General features: G+C 37.7%; 1 protein-coding gene across 1 annotated transcript in view; it reads left to right on the top strand.

Annotated features, from left to right (window-relative positions):
• The window catches only part of zmp:0000000660 (arf-GAP with Rho-GAP domain, ANK repeat and PH domain-containing protein 2), a 172,498-nt gene that overhangs the window by 128,256 nt on the left and 19,700 nt on the right, over nt 1-24,542 (top strand). The window contains exons 18-20 of the mRNA XM_038298182.1: nt 9,806-9,883; nt 18,906-18,980; nt 19,467-19,584. Of these exons, the coding sequence (XP_038154110.1) occupies nt 9,806-9,883; nt 18,906-18,980; nt 19,467-19,584 (271 nt within the window). The remainder of the gene's footprint in view (nt 1-9,805; nt 9,884-18,905; nt 18,981-19,466; nt 19,585-24,542) is intronic.

The following is a 24,542-nucleotide window of genomic DNA, read 5'->3' as shown; positions in this document are numbered from 1 at the left end:
TTGTGAAACAAAACCCATTCAAAAATGTGGGGGAGATTCACAAAGAGTGGACTGCAGCTGGAGTGAGTGCTTCAAGAACCACCACACACAGACGTATGAAAGACATGGGTTTCTGCTGTCGCATTCCTTGTGTCAAGCCACTCTTGAACTACAGACAGCGTCAGAAGCGTCTTGCCTGGGCTAAAGAGAAACAGGACTGGACTGCTGGTGAGTGGTCCAAAGTCATGTTCTCTGATGAAAGTAAATTTTGCATTTCCTTTGGAAATCAAGGTCCCAGAGTCTGGAGGAAAAGAAGAGAGGCACTTCATCCACGTTGCTTGAAGTCCAGTGTAAAGTTTCCACAGTCAGTGATGGTTTGGGGTGCCATGTCATCTGCTGGTGTTGGTCCATTGTGTTTTCTGAGGTCCAGGGTCAACGCAGCCACATACCAGGAAGTTTTAGAGCACTTCATGCTTCCTGCAGCTGACCAACTTTTTGGAGATGCAGATTTCATTTTCCAACAGGACTTGGCACCTGCACACAGTGCCAAAGCTACCAGTACCTGGTTGAAGGACCATGGTATCCCTGTTCTTAATTGGCCAGCAAACTCTCCTGACCTTAACCCCATAGAAAATCTATGGGGTATTGTGAAGAAGGGGTATTGTGAAGAAGAAGATGCAATACACCAGACCCAACAATTCAGAAGAGCTAAAAGCCACTATTAGAGCAACCTGGGCCATCATAACACCTGAGCAGTGCCACAGACTGATCGACTCCATGCCACGCCGCATTGCTGCAGTAATACAGGCCAAAGGAGGCCCAACTAAATACTGAGTGCTGTACATGCTCATACTTTTCATGTTCATACTTTTCAGTTGGCCAACATTTCTATAAATACTTTGTTTTTATTGGTCTTCAGTAATATTCTAATTTTCTGATATGATGAATTTGAGATTTTCATTTGTTGTCATTTGTAATCATCAAAATTAAACAAAATAAACATCTGAAATATATGAGTTTGTATGTAATGTATGAATATAATATACAAGTTTCACTTTTTAAATGGAATTACTGAAATCAATCTACTTTTTCATGATATTCTAATTTTATGACCAGCACCTGTATAATGTATTTGATCAATTTCTCTTTGCACAATTCTTTCAGATTATTACAGGTTATCTCTTAGGTTTCCTTCTCTAGGATTTAGGTACAGGGCCTTTGAACAAGCTTAATTTTGTGTCTGGTAAAAGCTTTCATTCAAAGGTCAATATGCTGCTGGTGTTTTGCATTATCCAAGTGTGCTTGAGCTGCAGTGCATTATGTGTTGTTTTTTCTGTGACTTTCTCGAGTAATCGTTTAAGCGCTCTTTGTTGTTGTGTTTTTTGTACGTTGTCTGCTCTCTCTTACCATAGCCTGTTGGGTACTAAAGCCTTAAAGCTACAGTGTGTAATAATTACAGGGATATACATTCAGAAATGTAATATATTATACATAACTTTGTTATTTATCATCATCTACGAGCTCAGCCTCTTAACCTTAATATTTGCGTTGCCTTAGAATTCGTTATTTATAATTACATAGGAGCGGGTCTCGCAGCCATGGAGGCAGACATCTTTGCGCTATGGCAGCGCAGAGCCAACAAACTAGCGATTGCGAGATCGCCCATTACGCTCGAAAGTAACTACGGCAAGTTGAGAGAGATGAACTGAGATGGTACTGAAATCTATACCCTACACAGACTAATGAAATACTATCTGTAAAATTATCTATGTAAACAAACCTCCTCACTTGAGAAGGTAGGTGATGCAGACGTCGTGGAAGACATTTTGTCCCGTAACGCTCGCCGTACTGTTGGGGGGGAGAAGCGGTGGGGGGGAGATGTTCATGTTGCTGCGGTCTGCAGTCTGGACGTTAGATGTCGCTGAAAATTACACACTGTAGCTTTAAAAATTACTATTTAGATGGTTATGTGTCAGACACTTTATTTCTTATTTGTTCCTATTTTTTAATTATTATTTTTTTAAGATTGGGCTGGGATGTGTTTTGCTTGGATCTTTTATCCTTATTTTGTGCTGCAGTACAGCTTTTATCTGTGATCAAACCAGTTTAGGAGTTGATGATATTCAGTAGAATTTCACTCATTTTTTTCACGCAAGACCATAAGCTTTTGATAGCATTTTTACCCTTATAAGTGAAAATGTTTCTTCCTTATTTAATGACATCAGTAGAAAATCATGCTTACCTTTATACCCATCCATCCATTTTCTGTCACTTATCCATCAAGGGCAGATGCCTATGCCTATGAAAGGTGGGATACACCTTGGCCAGGTTGCCACTCTACCCCAGAAATGCACATAGACTTATAACTACAGATCCAATATCTAGATCGGATATTGGTCATTTAATATCCACTATCAAATCAATGGCATGATAGTGGAAAAAGAGGAATAACAGTTCCATGTTAAGTGCATTGGATTTAATATCCACTATCAAAATGATAGTGGAAATTAAATCCAATGCACTTAACATGGAACTCTTATTCCTCTTTTTCTTGCTACTTATTTATTGATGAATAATATAAACTACATGTATGTTAATTTTTTACCTTTTTTTTAACAATGTGTTAAAATGTGTTCATTCATGAAACAGTTAAATTGGATCGGCTGATATGCTCAGCCGGTATCGGATCAGAAAACACTGGATGCATCTCTACAAATGATCATGCAAACACACACTCAATCCTAAGGGTAATTTAGAGATGCCTATGAACCCAAGTATGGAAGGAAGCTGGGGTACCCAGAGAGAACCCACACATGTATGGGGAGACATGCAGACTCCATGCAGAAAGACCCCTAGGCCGAAGTTGAACCAAGGCAGCAGTACTACAAATTACATCACCATAATAGTTGATAAATGTAATTATAAGTGATAAAATATTCTGAAATATTATATTAAGAAGTCTTGAAAAAGCACAAAACTTTTTTTTTAATTAAACACAATCTGAATGATCTGGAATGTAACCATATTGTGTATCTAAACCAAGATGCAGTTATGACTTTCTTTATAACTGAAACATCTGGGTAGCAGAACTATTCCTGCCATCTCTCTACAACCAGCTTTACTCTTTCCTGATTCATAGATGTGTAGGAGAATGGTGTAGGATCACCCTTACCCTTACAGAGCTGCATGGCACACAGGATACGCAGCACAGCACAGCTGCTAATTTCCTCATAAAGCTTCTCGATATTTCTCTCTTTTCAGAGGTTACAGAAGCATTCGCTACAAATCGTTTCGAGACGCCATCATTTGCATGGCAAATAGCCATAAAGCGCAGAGTGAATGCACTCAAAGTGACATAAAAAGAGAGAAGATGTCTTAGTAATTAAAGTTTTGGGTTTGTGCCGGATGTCGTCGGCAGGCTCTATTATCAGGTCCAAACACACACATTGAGTTTTGAGAGTCCCCCTCCTCTCCCGCTATCTTACCCACCATTTCTATGACTAATAAAAGGGATTGTTTTTTGAAAATAATAAAGAAGTTTGAAAAAAAAGTTAGAAAAAGAGATGTAATTTCCCCAACAGATCTTTAAGAGAGAAGACTAATCACTTCGGAGCTGAGCGGTATTAACACTCACAGCCAACTTATTCTTGAGAAATATTTCCATTAAGGACCTGCTTCTCCTGCTAATTTTAAGCCCCTCCTTAAGTGTTGGATAGAACTGGCCTTGTGTTTTATATTAATTGTGTCTTTCAAAGGTACTCACTCACCTTTGAATATTTTTAAGTCATTTCACAGTTTTTGTTTGTTTGGGATTTTTCTTTTTTTGGAAGGGAGTAGGTAACTAACCAACACAAATCATATGGGTATTTAAATTTCCTTCCCAGATGGAAGCCACTCTAGTTGACGATCCAGTCCAGGTGACCAATCAGTTCAACCAGTTAAGGAGCCCAAAAAAATTCCAGCCGCAGTTTAAAGAGCTGCGCTACAAGATCTCTGTACATTTTTCAATAACTTAAACATCTTATGTCTAAACCTAAACATTTAAAATTTCTCACATCAGTTTTTTTTTTCTTAACTGATTGCTTGCACAAAATGTAAGAAACAGCTTTAACCACAAAATGACCTCAGGATCACGAAGTAAGGCAGTGCCCCCTTTTCCAACTTTGTACAAAGCTGCAAAATGGTGCTTTAAGTTTAAAACTGTAAAATGTGACAGTAGTGACTGGCATAGTAAGCAGACAGGTTTCTTATTTCATTCATAAAACACATACAAACTCTTCCATTTACATTAAAAATATCTTACCCAGAAATCACCAGCGCTTGGAAGTATATATTCTTGAGTAACTTTATGAACAACAAGTTTTTCTGCTATTGTTATACTGCACTATACTTTTTACATTAGTCATATTTTTTTAAGTAACACTACTCTATTTTCACCTGTTCACCTGTAGTTACTTCATAAAATGATGAACAAAAATGTTTTTGTCAAAAATAATCCAGATGTAGAGTTTGTATAGAACCTTTATTGTTCAGCCTGTTGTCCAATTAAGAAGTCAGTGAATATGCTGTAAAGAGAAACTCACATTGGGAAAAGACACAAATGAAATAAGTTCTTTGGTTGTCAGGACACATGATGCTGTAAGTCAACATAAGCTTGGATAGGGAAGGTAATTTAGCACATTTACGTGTCTCGGGAATGTGCATTCACTTATACGCAGGTCGACTGCAACCGGTTAACGAGGAGTATTTACGATCATTGTTTGCAGTTTAGAACATTTGTTGAATCTGATGTGTTGCGTTAGTAAAAGTACACAGTGGGAGAAAGCAGAGAAATCTGCAACAAGAACATGAAAATGACGCTGCATGAGGCCCCATATATAGAATACAGGTGCTGGTCATAAAATTAGAATATCATGAAAAAGTAGATTGATTTCAGTAATTCCATTTAAAAAGTGAAACTTGTATATTATATTCATACATTACATACAAACTCATATATTTCAGATGTTTATTTTGTTTAATTTTGATGATTACAAATGACAACAAATGAAAATCTCAAATTCATCATATCAGAAAATTAGAATATTACTGAAGACCAATAAAAACAAAGTATTTATAGAAATGTTGGCCAACTGAAAAGTATGAACATGAAAAGTATGAGCATGTACAGCACTCAGTATTTAGTTGGGCCTCCTTTGGCCTGTATTACTGCAGCAATGCGGCGTGGCATGGAGTCGATCAGTCTGTGGCACTGCTCAGGTGTTATGATAGCCCAGGTTGCTCTAATAGTGGCTTTTAGCTCTTCTGAATTGTTGGGTCTGGTGTATTGCATCTTCTTATTCACAATACCCCATAGATTTTCTATGGGGTTAAGGTCAGGAGAGTTTGCTGGCCAATTAAGAACAGGGATACCATGGTCCTTCAACCAGGTACTGGTAGCTTTGGCACTGTGTGCAGGTGCCAAGTCCTGTTGGAAAATGAAATCTGCATCTCCAAAAAGTTGGTCAGCTGCAGGAAGCATGAAGTGCTCTAAAACTTCCTGGTATGTGGCTGCGTTGACCCTGGACCTCAGAAAACACAATGGACCAACACCAGCAGATGACATGGCACCCCAAACCATCACTGACTGTGGAAACTTTACACTGGACTTCAAGCAACGTGGATGAAGTGCCTCTCTTCTTTTCCTCCAGACTCTGGGACCTTGATTTCCAAAGGAAATGCAAAATTTACTTTCATCAGAGAACATGACTTTGGACCACTCACCAGCAGTCCAGTCCTGTTTCTCTTTAGCCCAGGCAAGACGCTTCTGACGCTGTCTGTGGTTCAAGAGTGGCTTGACACAAGGAATGCGACAGCAGAAACCCATGTCTTTCATACGTCTGTGTGTGGTGGTTCTTGAAGCACTCACTCCAGCTGCAGTCCACTCTTTGTGAATCTCCCCCACATTTTTGAATGGGTTTTGTTTCACAATCCTCTCCAGGGTGCGGTTATCTCTCTTGCTTGTACACTTTTTTCGACCACATCTTTTCCTTCCCTTCGCCTCTCTATTAATGTGCTTGGACACTGAGCTCTGTGAACAGCCAGCCTCTTTAGCGATGACCTTTTGTGTCTTGCCCTCCTTGTGCAAGGTGTCGATGGTCGTCTTTTGGACAACTGTCAAGTCAGCAGTCTTCCCCATGATTGTGTAGCCTATAGAACTAGACTGAAAGACCATTTAAAGGCTTTTGCAGGTGGTTTGAGTTAATTAGCTGATTAGAGTGTGGCACCAGGGGCCATCAATTTTGAACCTTTTCACAATATTCTAATTTTCTGATATGATGAATTTGAGATTTTCATTTGTTGTCATTTGTAATCATCAAAATTAAACAAAATAAACATCTGAAATATATGAGTTTGTATGTAATGTATGAATATAATATACAAGTTTCACTTTTTAAATGGAATTACTGAAATCAATCAACTTTTTCATGATATTCTAATTTTATGACCAGCACCTGCATATACACTATATTGCCAAAAGTATTTGCTCACCTGCCTTGACTCACATATGAGCTTAAGTGACATCCCGTTCCTAATCCATAGGGTTCAATATGACGTCGGTCCACCCTTTGCAGCTAGAACAGCTTCAACTCTTCTGGGAAGGCTGTCCACAAGGTTTAGGAGTGTGTTTATGGGAATTTTTGACCATTCTTCCAGAAGCGCATTTGTGAGGTCGCACACTGATGTTGGACGAGAAGGCCTGGCTCTCAGTCTCCGCTCTAATTCATCCCAAAGGTGTTCTATCGGGTTGAGGTCAGGACTCTGTGCAGGCCAGTCAAGTTCATCCACACCAGACTCTGTCATCCATGTCTTTATGGACCTTGCTTTGTGCACTGGTGCACAGTCATGTTGGAAGAGGAAGGGGCCAGCTCCAAACTGTTCCCACAAAGTTGGGAGCATGGAATTGTCCAAAATGTCTTGGTATGCTGAAGCATTCAGAGTTCCTTTCACTGGAACTAAGGGGCCAAGCCCAGCTCCTGAAAAACAACCCCACACCATAATCCCCCCTCCACCAAACTTTACACTTGGCACAATGCAGTCAGACAAGTACCGTTCTCCTGGCAACCGCCAAACCCAGACCCGTCCATCAGATTGCCAGATGGAGAAGCGCGATTCGTCACTCCAGAGAACGCGTCTCCACTGCTCTAGAGTCCAGTGGCGGCGTGCTTTACACCACCGCATCCGACGCTTTGCATTGCACTTGGTGATGTATGGCTTGGATGCAGCTGCTCGACCATGGAAACCCATTCCATGAAGCTCTCTGCGCACTGTTCTTGAGCTAATCTGAAGGCCACATGAAGTTTGGAGGTCTGTAGTGATTGACTCTGCAGAAAGTTGGCGACCTCTTCGCACTATGCGCGTCAGCATCCGCTGACCCCGCTCCGTCAGTTTACGTGGCCTACCACTTCGTGGCTGAGTTGCTGTCGTTCCCAAACACTTCCATTTTCTTATAATACAGCTGACAGTTGACTGTGGAATATTTAGGAGCGAGGAAATTTCACGACTGGATTTGTTGCACAGGTGGCATCCTATCACAGTTCCACGCTGGAATTCACTGAGCTCCTGAGAGCGACCCATTCTTTCACAAATGTTTGTAAAAACAGTCTGCATGCCTAGGTGCTTGAATTTATACACCTGTGGCCATGGAAGTGATTGGAACACCTGATTCCAATAATTTGGATGGGTGAGCAAATACTTTTGGCAATATAGTGTACATTGTATTTTCCAAACTATAAGCCGCTAATTTTTCCTACGCTTTGAACCATGCGCCTTATAAGTAGGTGAAGCTTTTCTGTCGATTTTTTTCTATCTGCCAGAGGAGGAAGTCAAAGTTGGATAGCAAAGGTGACAGGTGTGACAATTGAACTTTCGGCAGATGTCGTCAAAGTTTGGCCAATGTGGTGAATGGGGAAGCTGGGCCTTCGCCTTAATGAAGAGCATCTTGACAAATGATTGGCTTTGGAGAAGATGCTGTCCTCATCGATTGGCTAAAGCTCGAGCAAGGAACGTCAGCAGGTGGTGGAAGTTAAGCTGATAAAAATATAGTCCAGGTTGAATTTGTCAAAGAACGCTACTGCCAACTACAGGTTTGTGACGTCACAGTGCGGTATCGGCTGTTGAGCAAGTCCCAGTGTTGTATCTGGTGTTTGTCACAACACGCTATTATCCAAGTAATCTTGAAAACATTCTTCTTTTAAATGTTGGCTACATATTACGTGTTTTTTTATGGCCAGAAGTTCGATGGCAAATCCTCTTTCTTCAAGTTGGCATTCCAATGACCCGGACTGCAGTAACCCATCCGTGGTGGATCATAAATCGGAAAGGTGAAATAACAATTTTTTTTTTCACTTTTACCTGATGTATTACAACATAAAACTGCCATGCATGTGGGCTTTGGCAGTTTAACTATAGCTCTCAGAAATTTCAGTTGTGAAGTCCTCTTGAAATCTTAAATAATTGTTGTTGATTGCAGGTGTGTATAGTGGTTCACATCAATTTTGACTGTAAGGTGGGGAGAATGGCGCTAGGCTTACCGCACCATTACGTAGCTGCTGGAAGATGTCAGGAGTGAGGTGTTACTATATTTGGGCAAAGATGGCCAGTCCCAGACTCCGTGATCGCAACGAACATTTTTTTTTTTTTTTTTTTTACAGATTAACGCTAAATTCATTAAATCACCAAAATTGTATTAGTTTTAGGTATAAATAGTGATCCATTGATCATTCCTTGCCGACCTGTATGAGTTTAAAAATAATATTTTAAACTGATGTGTAGATCACTTTTGATTCAGTAGTTGAGGCTGCAAATGTCGTCTTCTTTTTTTTTCTTTTTATGGCAGAGTAAGGGACGGGGTTGTGACTTATGTGTGTGCTTTGCAAACAGGCAATGATGACGTGTCATGAGGTGATAAAAATGTCTGGTTTAACTAGGTTAGTGTTCCTTCCAATTAAATAACTGCAAAACAGCTGAATGAAATGCAGTCAAAGTGTAAAGCGTCTTTGCTTGAAAGAGGTGGAACGGGGACGGGAGTGGAAATATTTCCGACGTACAGTAAAATATTTTTTTACTCCAATACTCCATAAACTGCATTCAAACAAAAACCTGGACATAGTCCTGCTGGCACGAACCACAGCAAACTGTGGGGAAAGCCACATGTAGCTTGAGAGCCACGCGTTGACGACCTCTGATCTGGTTCGAGTCGTATGTTGCATATAAGGTACTGAATGCAAGCTGTTTTTGCACAGTTCTAAGTAATATTTCTTACAGTTGTCAAAAGATTCCCACCTGAGCTGGGGATCTTTGTGGCTCCTCCAAAGTCTTGAAATACTGTTTATTATTTGGATGCTGTTATGAAATATATCTGCTCTAAACTTCTCAACAACCTTATTCCTAACCTGTCTGTTGTTTTCCTTGTACTTCCAGCTGCTGCCTGTCAAATGTAGTTATTTAACTGACTTTTAAGACCTTTGAGAAACAAAGCATTTATGCTTTAAGTGACATCTGCTCACTAATTTGATTACTTCTAAGTTAAATTGGGTTTACTGGAATTTACATAGAGTTGTCGGAGTAAAAGAGGGGCGGATCAAATTTTTTTCTCCAATTAAAGTTCTGATTTATTTAAAAAATTGTTGTCCTCTTTTCATTTAACTTTACAAATTAATAAACTATTAATTGCCAATGTATTACATTTAAAGGAAATATTATACAACTACAGGCTGACTTTGTGTGTGTTTAGGGGGGGTGTCCAATTGTGTGTGCTGATATGTTTCTATGTTGTCTCAAACAGGTCAATGAAGAGCAGGTGCAACAGATGGAGACAGAGAATAGCTTCATCATCCGCTGGAATGAAAAAAAGGACACAGCGGTAAGTCGACCCACACAACCCTTACAGAAATGCATGTTCAAGAGCGTCTAGTGTGTATGTGTGTGTAGCTTTGTGTGCACATAGTTCTGTCTGCATGCAACAGGGGACTCAGATGTAGGATTCGTCGCTCTCTTGTTGTTTTTTCTAGCAGAAATGAGCAGGGGATGCAAAGGGAACAGAAGCCGGGATTTTGTTCTCGTTGACCTTTACAGCAGGTACTTTATGCCTGAATGATGGGAAAAAAAGTCTCTTGGTTTAAATAAGTTAGTGGAAAATTAAATCCCGTGGTGCCACTGAAATACGAATGGAGCTGTTTATGAAGGTTTTTCTGCCCCCACAATCTTAGTCTGTGAGTCAACTGCACAGACTAAGATGGGTGTTTAGGTTTTTGTGTTGAAATAATACATTTTAAAATGGGAATGTTATTTTTCATTTTGATATTTCAAGTTATTTAGATTTCTAGAAAGATAAAGGTTGTGTCATTTATATTACATTAAGTTAATGCAGTTGTGTGCCTATATCTTGGGGATAAAATTGCATGCTGAAGAGATACTCTGACTAATTTATTGGTACATTAATCATCTTACTTTTCTTTTCCTTTGTCACTTGCTTTTAGGTGTTATTTCTGTTGGTGTTGAGGTGCCCTTGTTTGTTGGTTAGAAGCTGAACACAGGGTTTCCTCATATTTTGGACAATGCTGTTTTTTAATACCAGTCGCTATCAGTGTTTCAGACCTTAGATAAGATGCATGATCCCATCGGCATATAGGATTTTCTTTCATCCTCTTTTATCATCCTCACCTGCATGACTGCACACAGCCACAGTAAGCTTTAACAAGTCAGAATTATACCCTGTAACTTGGACATGCAAACTTACAGATAATAAAACCTGGAAAAAGATTCCTAAACAAACTCTTTAGAGTGAAACAAATATTGAAATAGAATATTTGTTTTATTATCTTAGAGTTTAGCAAAGTTATTTACTATAACCATAGTAAAAGACTACGTCACAATCTCTCGAATGCTGGATGCTCACCTTTTTTTTTTATTTGACTTGTTGGTGCCTGACAATGTATGCAGTGTTGTATTTTCATAGACATTTTTGCTCGTTATGCTAAATATGTGATGCCAGTTTTTTAAATCACAAGAAATAAACCCATTTAATGTAACAGTTAAAAGTTACACCGTTAATAAACGAAATTTTACAGCATTTCTCGAAATCTCTTAACAGAAGGGCAGCTTTCATATTTATAAGTATTTTATCTTTAGGAGACAAAACTTCACCAAAGTGGACTTTTAGGGCATTTTATAAAACATAAAACCTCATAATGGCTCCAGTTAAATCTACAATAAAAGATGAAGCCAAATTCTACTTTTTTATTGTTGGTAGCAGGGAAAAAAAATCGTAAAGCTGTGAAAATCAGTGATTAAAAAACCAACTGAAATTCAATTTAATGTGAAAGCTTAAATAGGCTTCAGACATACATGGAAAAGCATGTATAATTACTGCAAGTCCAACCTTTATAAATCTGTGAGTGGCAAATTACATTTTCATAAACTTTTATCATGTGAGAGTGGTGAGGAGATGTGTTGCAGTAAAATGGAAAAATTCAGAAAAATGCATTTGACTATATGGCTCTTACAGTGTTCTTGAAAATGTTTTATGCAATATTTCCATCATTTTCTAGACCTAATTAGCCGAGGATATGCGCACAAAAAACTAGAACTTTGACTTATAATCTGCTTTCAATGTACAGACATTCTATATTTAAATCTCGTCTTTATGGCTTTTAAGTGTTCATCAGAAAAACAGCCTTGAGATAGAAATTTATATCCGTGGTCTTTCCAGTCCAATATGTTCATTTTACAATATAAACAACAAATGTTCCATTTTAATTTCCTGCAGTCATTTATAATGGAAGGAAGGAAGGAAGGAAGGAAGGAAGGAAGGAAGGAAGGAAGGAAGGAAGGAAGGAAGGAAGGAAGGAAGGAAGGAAGGAAGGAAGGAAGGAAAAGGCAGAGGACAGAAAGAAGGCATTGAATCTATAAATATTTCTCTAAACTCTTAAGCCTTTACTGAACCAATATAACATAATTGTTTCACTCCTACTAAAATTATCTAACGGTTCCTCCTTCACATTTCTTGTTTTGCACACCATACGTTTTCCTCCCTCATACAATGTGGTGAGTGCACATGCTAACAGTGCTTTTGTCTTAACTTCAGATCCTACTTGGCAAACATTTTTTCATAGTTTCTCCTCATAAAAAAAGATACAAAAATCAACAGTGGAATAAAATAACTTTTACCTTTGGTTTAATTACCTCTTCATCTTGTTTTCATTTATTGTTATTTTAGCAATAGAGAAATACTGAAGCTGACAGTCGGCAGCAGAGGTAAATATTAATATAGGAAAACATGAGAGTATTTGAAGAAGCAGTTTTTTTTAGATATGGATGTGTTTTATATATCCACTCCAAGATTTCCCCGTGTCCTTTTTTTCCCCTTTTTGATGACTTAAGGCACATTGAAGGGTCAGCTAGCTCTAAGTAAAATGTATTTGGCAAATAAAACATGTTTTTTACATTTTTATTCTTTTTTTGTCAGCAAAAATTATTTTGGCCTGTTGAACTCATTAATGGGTGCCATTATTGCTAATTTTCTTATTATTTAATCTTGAACACTGAACTTAATAGAAGCAAAAGGGGCAACAATATTTCGTATTTTAGATATTCTAACATTTTGGAGCACATATGATAAACTTTTACAGTAATTTTGGAAGGCATTCATAGTTTACCACTTTTCAATTAGAATGGGAAAGCTTGAGTCCCAAATCCTTACAAAAAAGGCTATACTGTAAGAGCTTTTCCAGAGCGGTGAATGTCTATAACCTGATTTCAAATCCTTTCTTTCATTTTTTGGATGCTTAATGGTGTGCTCCTTTTTAAAATACTATAGCGTACTACCTGAAAAAGATTGGTCTGTTGGATCATGTTATCAGTTTGCCTTTGTCTGGAATAGCAATTCTTTGATGTCCGGAAAGATTTAAGGGAGACAAAAAGGCTAAAAGGAAGAAGAAATCTATGAGGGAGCAACTATTTTTTCACTGCTCCATATTCTGCAGGTGAAGGTCCCGAAGGTCCTTATATTAAAGGCAGGGATTGGCAAAGATGCATCCTTGAAAGGACAAAATAGCTAGGTGTACATTGGGGAGTAGGTGAATCAGTGATATAATGAGGTGCAGGCAGTGTCTTGCCTTTTAAGCTGGTACTGACTCTAAAATCAATACCCTACATTTACAATCAGCACGGGCATGGTTTTAATTAACTACAAAAATGCCTTGATTCAATCTAATTTTCCTCACTTGCGGCTCCACAGATTCAGCAGCCTCAAAGAGATCTCTCTGCCTTCACACAAAAGTGAATAGCAGGAGGGAGAAAGAACAGAGCGTAACAACGTGGCTCCATATCCGCATGTGACATTTTCACAATTACAGCTTTTTGCTCCATTGGTTTAAATGACTGTAATTTCTGAGTCATTTTAGGGCCATAAGAGTCAGAAGGGGGCCTATCCCTCTTATTGTAAGACAGCTCAAGTCATTAATGGACCTCGCTTCACCTGCCCATTGAAATGACAAAGGGAATGTTACCTTAACTTCAAGGTAGCTAAAGAAAAAGGAATCCCTTCATGCTCACTTAGTTTTCCATTTTCTGGAAAGGGTAAGAAAAAGACCCAGTAAGTCATCAGAACCTTGGAAATTTAGAATCCTTTTACTAAATATAACTTCATTAAAGATATGACTGTATTTGACAAAACATTAGGAGCTTTGAAGAAATTTATAATGTTCCTTTTAGTAATTGCAGTTCCAAACTATTAATTTCAACCTCATATCTGTCAACTGTTATAACTAAAATTTCACCTGTTTTTGAAAACTGAAAATTTGTTTAATTCATAACAGAAGTTTGGTCAAATGTCAAAGAACACAGTGCATGATTCGGGGTTTCAAATGAATTACTATCCCATGCCAGAGCTAGTGAAAGGTATAGGTGAACTACGCTTCTTGACCCTGACCCCCCACCCCCCCACCCCCCAAACCTGCAGGGACCAACCAGAAGTTCTTGAATCTTAAGATAGACAATTGGTCAAAAATATTATTTATTTATTTATTGAGAATAATAGTAGTTTTCACTGAAAAAATGATCAAGAAATAAGTCAACATTTCTTAGATTAAGTGTATAGAGACAGTAATCCACGCCTTTGTGACCACTCGGCTGGATTACTGTAATGCACTTTATGTGGGGATTGCTGGGTCCTCAATTGCTCATCTTCAACTGGTTTTAAATGCTGCTGCACGTCTTTTAACTGGCACACACAACTACGAGCACATGTCACCTATTTTAGCTTCACTCCACTGGCTGCCCATCCATCTTAGGATTAATTTTAAAATTCTTTTATTTACTTTTAAAGCCTTGAATGGCCTGGCCCCAATTTACCTCTCTGAGCTGTTGCACCCCTACACTCCCAGCCAATCTCTCAGGTCAGCTGATCAGCTGCTCCTGACAGTGCCTAAAGCAAGGCTTGAGCTCAGAGGGGATCGAGCGTTTTCTGTTGCAGCTCCAAAACTTTGGAATGGATTGCCGCTGCACATTAGACAGGCCACCTCTCTGTCTCATTTTAAAACTCTTCTTAAAACCCACCTCTTTTCTTTGGCTTTTGACACCATGTAGAGCGTTGATTTTATGTATACACATGTTGATTTTATGTATACACATGCATATTTTTATCCTGTGCGGGCAGTGCTTTTATTTTATTTTTTTTTATTTATTTTAGTTATTTTATCTTTTTGTGCAGCACTTTGGAAACCTTGTGTTTATTTAAATCGTGCTATATAAATAAAGTGGATTGGATTGGATATTTACCCCTGATTTAAGCAGATAAATAAGATGATCAATGGAATTAGATATTTTACTCTTTAAATGAGATAATTAGATATATTTTGCTTTTTTTAAATGGAAATTGTCTTTTTCCATTGGCAAAGTGTCTCACTTACCTAATCAATTCATGGAAGGATGCACTTATTTAAAAAAAAAAATGTTATTTAGATTAAAATTTTGTTCAGTGTTGAATTAGAGCTGATTGATATCACTTCATATCAATATCATGATAAATTGGGCAGTTTTACTTCGCTAACAATAAACACACGCTCCTCTATCAGAAATAATTAAATTAATAATTAAATTAAATCATTAACATCTTGTACCCATTCAGGTTTAAAACATTCAACAATGTCTCATTGAGCAGGAGAAAACCTTACCTCTCTTGCAAAAAATTCTTAATGGAGCCTTTTGCACATCTTTGAATTCAACAGCATGGCTGTGCTGTAGGGGGTGGAGGTTCAATATGTTACTTTGGGTAGTCTCGACAGTTTTCAGATAAACTTTGCATTTTGTGTTCGTTTGCTCAACATCTATGGTGTGTGTTTGGTGCCACAGAACTGAGCGTGCAGTGAGAATACAGTGCATCTTTAAACTCGCACACCTCAAAACCGTTTTGCCGCACGCAGACTCTGACTCTGACAACGCGCTCTAGACTTCTTCTCTGCATGCTCCGCCTCATCTCTGCTATCGCTCAGCTCCACAGGATTAACTGATGTAAATGCGTTTACAGCTGTGTTGGATAAAAAAACAGTTATAGTAGTAATGGTGAAAATCGGGTTTATTGCCCAGACCTGCTTTTTCAAAAACTCAAAGTATTATCATTGTCTGTTAAAATCTGATTAGTCAAATTTGATATCCTTCTTTTTCCCTTGGTTTGTTTATAAATACACTTCAATAAAGTATAACCAATTATATGCATTTTTCTTTAAGCTTAGCCATGCAAACTTGCCCCCCTTCCCCAGATTCTTTTAAATCTGTATTAAAAACTTTGGCGACGGTGGTGTTGGATGCAGTGGTTCGCCCTGCAACCGAAGGGTTGTTGGTTCAGTGGTAATGTTCTCTGCCGAGCAATACAGTAAGTGAAATTTCATCACTAGGTGGGCTCAACTGCCCACCTAGAGTCTGTAGACCTCAAGAAGAAAGGACACCTCTATTTCCCCCAAATCCCGCTGCAACCCCATTTCCTTTTTTACCTGTCGCTCATTTGTGCATATTTGCAAAGAATAAATATGCAGTGAAACAGCAACACCTTTAATTGAAAGATGTCTTGTGAAGAAGTGAGTCCCTCATAACTTTATCATTTTGTCAGGAAAAGAAGTTTATCTTGGCAAGTGATCATCTTCAGGTTAACGTTTCAATCCACTGGACTTTCCCTCTGCCATTTTGCTCCTACCTGACACTGCTCTGATGGTGTCATTTTATAGGCAGGGAGAACCTGAGGGGCAGCTCTTGATATTCATGTACATGCAGAACAAGGTAGACCAACATGTAAACATGAAACAGGAGTACAACACAGAGAGATACATTCCATCTAAAAAGGAACTTTTATTTTTCCACTTATTTTAGTAATTTCTGTCTAACATAGTCAATTATTTATTATTGCTCATTTAACAGAAGGAGGGGCCAACAATAAATTCAGCTTAAGGCAACACTTTGAGCCAGCCAAATCAATATAGGGGTGGAAACTAGTGTCCTTGTTGACCCTAGACACACACCTACCAAAGATGGTCAGGAGGGAGGCCAGTGTGAGCTAAGTGAAAGATAGAAAGACCAAGGAATATTCCTGGAAAAATCAGCTAAAGCAAGAGATGCGCTAATCCAGTTTTTTCTGACCAAATTAGGGCTGCAATTAATTATTATTTAGCATATCGGTTAATCTGTAGGTTATTTTTTCCGAGTAATAAACAGATAGGAAATGGTCCCTTGAAGAAGAGTTTTTACAGATTTAAACCAAGTGAAACTAAAACGTTTCTGCTTGAGGAGTTCTGGGTAGAAAATATTGACAGACAAAACATTTTTTTTATTCTTAAATGCAAAATATTTATATATAGTTTTTACAATTTTCATATAATTACCTCTCTGAGTGGGTTGCTCCATCAGCTAAATGTATCTTTTAGAATCTCTATGCTCCGTTAACAATTAATCATTTATTATTGGAGAATTATTTCAATAATCAATTAATCATGATAATTCCGATTAATTGTTTCAGCCCTAGATCAAATCTGATACTGATATCTGGGATGAGCATATCGGCTAATACTCGATACAATCCAATACTGCTGTTCAAAGAATGAACCATTTACCCGTGAGTAAAGGCATCAGTTGAAATAAACCTTGTTAAAGAAATGAAACAAACACGGGTAAAAAGCACTCTCTGCTGTGCATTATGAAATAACTGGGGTTGCAAACAATTGTAGGGACTAGATTGATGCATCTGTATCCCTGTATATATCAGTAATAATAATAAAAAAAAGAAATGTTTGGATCGGAATGAGCTTTTGTTTCCCTGAGCTATTTCAACTGTATTAGTTTATGGAAATGGCAACTTTGAATCAACTTACTAAATGTTGGAAAACGTTGTCCTTTTAGAAAATGAGTTTATACACTATAAAGAAGATGGAAGCACATTTGTGGAATAAGTTCAGATGAAGAAAACCTTTATGTCACATATTTGATCAACTGTTTCCGCTGCTGGTGTCCTGAATCCAAGCATTAGACTTGCATTTCTTTCCTAACGTCTTTGGATGCCATATCCTCAATAGTAGCTGATGTTATTGCTACAAATTAATTTAAATCTTGATCTATTACTGATGTTAAATTAATTCCAAACCAGATAGTAACATGTGTAATTCATATTTTTTTTAAGTTGACACATTTAGAAGTTTAAAATTCACATGAGGACTGGAGGGAAACATTGCAATTAAGGCATGCTACAAGAGATCTGTCCCTCCTACAGTTATAAACACCTACAATGAAGAAACCCTTATGATGTGAGTTAGAACCACATCTGACCTCCCTTTGGGATAAATAACGTTTTTCTCATTTTCTCATTCAAATTTTATTAAAGCTTTTTTTTTTTTTTTAGATATCTGTTGTAAAAACAAACAGGGTTTTCAAGCAAACAAGCTTGAAAATGTGAAAATTGATTCAATCAGCCTTTTTGAAAAGTATTTATTTTTAGGGTTTAAGGTAAAGTCCAGATATTTGCAGGCACCTTTTTTTCACATTTTAATTTTTCATCCGAAATATTTCGCCCAGCTTATTCATAGTCTGTTGCCAAAGGACACTACAGTGATTTGTTATTATTATTTGTCAAATGGTAAAAAGGCCTTTTCTTTCAAGATTTGTTTCCAGTTTGTCACTGAAAATATTTTCTTAACTTTAAACCTTTATCTACCTATCTGATGCTCTCAACATGCTCCTTTTGCTCTAGGCGCATCAGGACACCGTATTTTCTGATTGAACTGGAGCTGCTTGTGGTTGCATTAGCATTCACATCGTTTTAACTCCTTTAACAGTTTGAACATGCTATAATTTGCTAGAATACTTTTAATAGAATAGCAATTTTCATAAATTACATTATGCTTCTTTTTACTTTTATGAGTTTTGTTTCTTCCTGAGGGTCCTCTTGGACCACAGAGCCCATTCTGGCACTTAACCTTCCTCTCTACAAATACTAAGAGTCTTTTCTAATGCATGCTATAAATCATTGCTAAAGTAGCACACAAAGACTGTTCAGGTGTGCCCTCGAAATCTTTTTTTTAAATTTGCTAACTAAAAAGTCTACTTATGTTAAGTATTTTATTTGTGTTATAAATATGAGAACAAACCGGTGCCTCTAACTTCTAAGTGTTTCCATCTCACACATGGTCTCTTTATTTTGTCAGGTTATGCTTTTTATTAACACTACATTTTATTTTACTGCTATGGCAAACAAACATCTTGGGTCTCCACAATTACTTGAAATAATTATTTCTCACTGTTCTCTGTTATGATATATTAGCACTTTTGAGATGTCATTTGTTAAAAACAGAAAAAATTGACTAAACATTTATATATATATTTATTTTTACCTTGTTCCTCTACAGTTCTGTCCAGCGGGGGATTTGATCTTCGAGGTGTACCTTGAAAGGCGAGAGCCAGAGCAATGCTGTTTAATAAAGGTGAGTGTGTGTATCTTATGCATAGGCTGTTGCTTTCAGAATGCCCTGAAGTAAAAAGGGGGAAAAGTAAAAGTGCAAGAGGAGATGGAGGTTGTTAAGGGTGAAAAGGGTGGGTTGAACAAGAAATGGAGGTTCATAGAACAAGGCTGAGACATCGGTGGTTTAACCTGGTGGGATTACCGCCACTGAAACGAATCAGACACAAACTAATCAAATAAATCTGCTTAAATTGTGCAAGTAATTGCATTTTACAAGTGGTGCTGGCAGCTGAAGGTCACAGACTCCTGTTCTAAGTTTGCTGCAAACCTTAAGAGGGTTGAGGTTCAGATAAAAGCAGCAGGAAAAGGTGTGTTGGCTGTTTTCTTACTGTTCAGACAGGTATATTTTTACCCTAGAATGTCATTTGCAATGAATAACTTTGCATAAAACAATGTGTTTTTAGCATATTTTCTCTTTGTGACAATTTATTTTTCTCCCCTGTGATAGCTTTCTCCAAGTATGTGGTCTTCAGAACTTGCAGAAGCTGCGCTGAGTATGAGAAATTGCACATTTAAGGCAGAAGACATGTGGACCACCTTTGAAGTTATCGAAAATGGAGAACTAGGTAAAAAGATGTAATTCCTGCCTTTTAAAATGAATTTCATACAAACAGTGATAGAAGTACTTTTTCTGCTTAAAAAGATTTTTGTCACATTTTTTTGTTTCTTTCAGTTATGGTAAGTAAAAAGGATATAGAAAGAGGAGCAAAAAAACTACTTGGCTTAATGAAGGATTATATTAATTTGCTGAAATAATAAAACCCACTGCCGATCAAAAAGAACAAAAAGGAAATTCAATTGGAGCAGTAGAATCAGACTCAGATTAATGATAGTGTAATCCAAATTAGTTTAATAGAAGAAGAAGAAAACAATTCCATTACATATATTTAACTAACACCAAATGATGTATCCAAACCACCCTTAACTATAAACATAGTAGAATAAAAGAAAAAACATTTCAGCACCTTTCTCAAAAATTATTTTCTATTGTTCTTTATTATCCACTTGGATTTATCTGATTCAAAACAATGTTAATGTTAGGCAACCAACCTAACGAAATATAAAGGTATTTTCATTTTTATTTTACTTTAAACAAAAATAAAAATGATTGAATTCAACTTGGACCTATAGCTGCATGGAATTTTTCTAAAAAAAACAAAGTTTGCCGTTCCAATTCCGGTGCTTTATGTCCAGTTGAAAGATTTCAAGGCCGAGGACAAATGAGTCATTGACATCCATCAGTCTGAAAAGAATTACAGTCATTTCTAAAGCCATGTTTTCTCTATTCGTGGAGAAAACATGGGACGAATCTTTCCAGGAATGAAAAACCAAATTTCCCCAGAAATTTCAACTTCTAAAGCATTTTTCTCTCAGTCAGTGTCTGTATTGAGGACTCCTTATTCAGAAAGAAACTGGGAAAAAAAATCATCCATCGGAGAGTAACAAGGCTAGTACCCTGATGACCCAAGAAGAACAAATTTAATTAAAAAAAGAGGGAAAAGGGGGAAATATATGGTCATTTTATGTCCAGATATAAATCTGATTGGAGTTTGAATTAGATACCCAATCATATATTACTTAAACCAATTCTGCTCTTCCCTAAGGGTGTAAAGGATTAATTAATTAATTTCAGATTACCAAATTTTGTTGAAAGTAGAAATCAGTGAAAATGTAGATTAAACAAAACCAGTAATAAAGGCTTATTTCTATTTTTTTTTATTTAATGATTAGATAACTGAATTTTGTATTAGGTCATCTTCATATAATTTTAAAATGTATCTGATCAGAAAACGTTTCATGTTGATAAACACCAGCCTTTTTACATTCCACTGAATAAGTAGGTTTGTGTCACGTCTCTTCAAATTTGTCTCATCAATCAGCATCAGCTCTTGCAATTGCTTTTCAGATTAACATCTGAAAAATCTTTGCACTGTACTCTTATAATAGTGTTCATTCACAGCTTTCTTTTCCGATAGCCCTCTTTGCTCTTTGCAGCTAGAATATAATTACTAGAACACTTTCATGATTCATTTTGTCAGTTCCTGCTGTTTTCTCGCCCGAAACCCTGCATGAACTTTTCCTTTCTTTTGTTTCGTTCTGAAACCTGGGCCAAGGAATTTTAGTCAATGCCAAAACATGTTGTCAGTGACAGCAGGCTTGCCTCCTGCCTTATATTATTTTTAATATGAGGCAGCCTTGATTTATTAACTGTTATTTAAAACTTTTGAAGTTTAAAACGTCATAGCTTTAGTTAGAATGTATAAACATGGTTGACTTGTAATAATAAGTTAACAATGATTTTATTGTCATACCTTACTGCTGGGTGATGTCAGAGATGTAGTATACATTGAATACAGTAAGAACTGCATACTTGGATTTATCGAAAAATTAAGAGAATTTAGCAATCTCTGCATGCATCTTTTAATATTAAAAAGGGATTGGAAAAAAAAGGGGGAACATTAAATAATTTAATATGTTTCGGGGTTTTTTTAGGAGAAGTGATGTTATGAAGTCTTAACAGCTGCTTGGCGGAGGGATCCGCAATAACAGTCCTTTGTCAACATAACGTGCACTTAAGGAGCTCTCCAATTCTGCACCACATTCATGAATGTTGTGGAAGATTTTGTTGAATACTATGGTAAATACGGAAGAGTCCTTCCGTCTCCCACTGCCTGCACCGGGTTGAGGGCATCCTAAGACAAAGCTGGCCTTCTGGTTGAGCTTATTGAACTCCCTCCCCTCAGCTGCGCACAAGCAGCTGCTACAATGAAACTACGTCATAAAATAGGACTAAGTCCATTGTGGATGTAAAAGTCTTTAGCAACAACCATGGAAGGAAATGAGATAACTGAAAGTGGGTGAAAACCTTTAACTAAAACGGTGTTTAATGACGTCACAGTTCAGTATGGATTTAATGTTTTAGAACCAAAGTTAATGTTGAATTTAAAATGAGATGTAATATGTTTTAAAACTTATTCAAAACAGTTCAGATGTGTTATACCAATTCACTACACGAATCAAACACCCAACCTGCAATGGATCATCCTGCATGACATCAGGTCCTGACTCTGCCCAAATTATGGGTCTGGACTTGGACAACTTTCATTGTCATTTTGTATACACAGAGTTTTCCTTTAGTACAGCTTTTCAGACAGTAAATGAACATTTCCATTCCACAAAGTGCAGCAGTGATGAAATGTAAACAGTGTGGGAGAAAAAAACATGGTGGAAAAAAACGCATTGATATGGAAGTTCAGAGCATTAATATATTTGCCGCAAATATGCAGTATTTTTGGTTTGGTGTTATCAGTGTGATGCAGAATCCTTGATGGGATTTAGAGTTTTTTCAACAGTTCAAGCAGTCGGATGGTGGTGGGGAAGAAACTGTTGCAGAATCTGTTGGATCAAATGTTGCAAAGCCTCTTCCCTGGGGGCAGCAGGGAGAACAGTCCATGGTGGTGGTGTGAGGGGTCATTGATGATGTTACGGGCATGGGACACGCAGCGCTGTGATGAAATGTCTTTCTATGGAGGGAAGAGGACCATCAATAATCTTCTCTACTGTTCTCACCACTCTTCTCACCTTCTTCCAGTCTGAGGCGCTGCAGCCTCCACAACACACAGTGAGACAGCTGGTCAGAACGCTCTCTATGGTGCATCTTTAGAAGGTCGTGTGGATGGGTGGGGGCAGGTGGGCTCTCCTCATCCTCCTCAGGAAGTAAAAGCGCTTTTGTGCCTTTTTGACTAGTGAGAAAATCTGTAATCCACATTACTGCAAAACTAATTGAAAAAGAAAAGATGCAAATAGCTTGGTTCAATGCCGTCTCCTGTAACACTGGGCTGGCAGAAAGCAGATGATCCAAAAAAATAACTAACCAGGGGGTTAAGAGGGTTAAAAAGCAACCTCTTAGGGATCTTCAATAGATGTGAGTCACCCATCTGTAGCTGCTGAGGTCAATAAGGTGTGTTTTCTTAGCAGCTGATATCTCACAGGTGGTCTTCCAAAGCTGTGGTACTTTCCCTTGGTTCAGACTGATGAATTTAAGTAGTTGTCTCTCTGGTAGTTGTCAGAGAGAAAGGGTATAGCAGCAATTGAGACTGGGCTCTCCTTACTGTGCGTCTCACTAATGTTTCTTTGTGTACAACTGGTTTATATAGAAACTAGAGATTAACCAGGTTAGAATCGAAGCCCCCCAACATATGGAAAGGTAATAAGCTAAGAGTTTGTATTGTTTTCAATATGGCAGGTAATACTCTGGGTCAAGGTTGGGGGAGTGGAGGACAAGTAAAGATCATTTTAAATATCTGTAGATCCGAGGATGCTGTGTTTGGGACTTTGTTGGCGACTGTGTTGATGACTTTTTCATTTTCTGAAGCATAAGAGAGGAGGGTGCATATATAGACCATGTACATGTATAAAGACCCGCCTTAGGTAATACAGCCTTAAGCTAACAGGTAGCAATTTTAATGGCCTTAATGTTGAGAATCCCTTTAAATGCACCAAAATGCAGTCTAAAGTAAATTTAAACTGTGAATGGCCTTAAGTGTGTTTCCATCCATCCATTCTTCCATCCATGCATGCATCCATCCATGATGTACTGCATGTATTTTCTCTGGATAAATCACAGCCTGTTATAATTTTAAATTTTTTTTTATGTTTAAAAGTAATGAATTCAGGCTCCATCAATTAAAACCCCTTGCTTACCTAATAAGGTGGTATAAACTTTCTCCTGTGGTCTGCTTTGTAACCAATTAGTGTCAATTTCCATTTTTGCTTGGCATTTTGTTGCAGGACTCATGCAAAGAACAGACCACCATTAGTTGGCCTTGCGAATAGGAGACCATGCTATCTTAGATCATGCTATCTCTCTAATGAACCGGTGTCTGTGAATGTGGCGGCACACAGAAATTATCTGAGCACCATTGGTCTGATTATATGCGCATTAATTAATCATCAGTGTCTTGATCTGCCATAGATTAACTTCATCTTTCCTGCATGATCGACCTAGAGAGCTGACCCACCTCATCACACATTAATAGGCAATGACAGCTCCTTGTGCTTCACACTTAGCCATTTGATCATAGAAGAGAATCAGGGAACCGGGAAAGTCAGATTTGTCGCAAAGCTGCTTAGCTCAGCCATCCCCCGTGCGCTTTTCATCAGTTCACTCGGAGTTTACACCTTGCTCATATGCTTATTTTCCCTCTCGCAAAGTTCCAGAGGACATGCCGTCCTCTTCTAACAGCTAAGGTGTGCTGAACACAAAATTTATTTATTTTTATATTTGCTGACAGTTTCAAATATATTTCAAGGAAAATCTGCTCCTCTAAGGTAGAGTAAACATTAAAGCTTTTATGAAGGCTGCAATGTGACAGGTTCTGCTCGTAAAGCCACAAAGAGGAAAGCGGCAGTGTATTAATTACAGTAGTAGTCTTTGTGAATAGCTTCAGATAAACAAAGTTAACGAGAACAATGGAAAGGAAAAAAAAAGGGGGTAAGCTAATATTTGTTGGAAAAGAGGAAC

This window comes from Cyprinodon tularosa, unplaced genomic scaffold, assembly GCF_016077235.1.
Source record: "Cyprinodon tularosa strain WSP-4 unplaced genomic scaffold, ASM1607723v1 ctg400, whole genome shotgun sequence".
Taxonomy (NCBI): domain Eukaryota; kingdom Metazoa; phylum Chordata; class Actinopteri; order Cyprinodontiformes; family Cyprinodontidae; genus Cyprinodon; species Cyprinodon tularosa.
The sequence above is the reverse complement of the archived record's forward strand: the minus strand, read 5'-3'. Positions and strand labels throughout refer to the sequence as shown.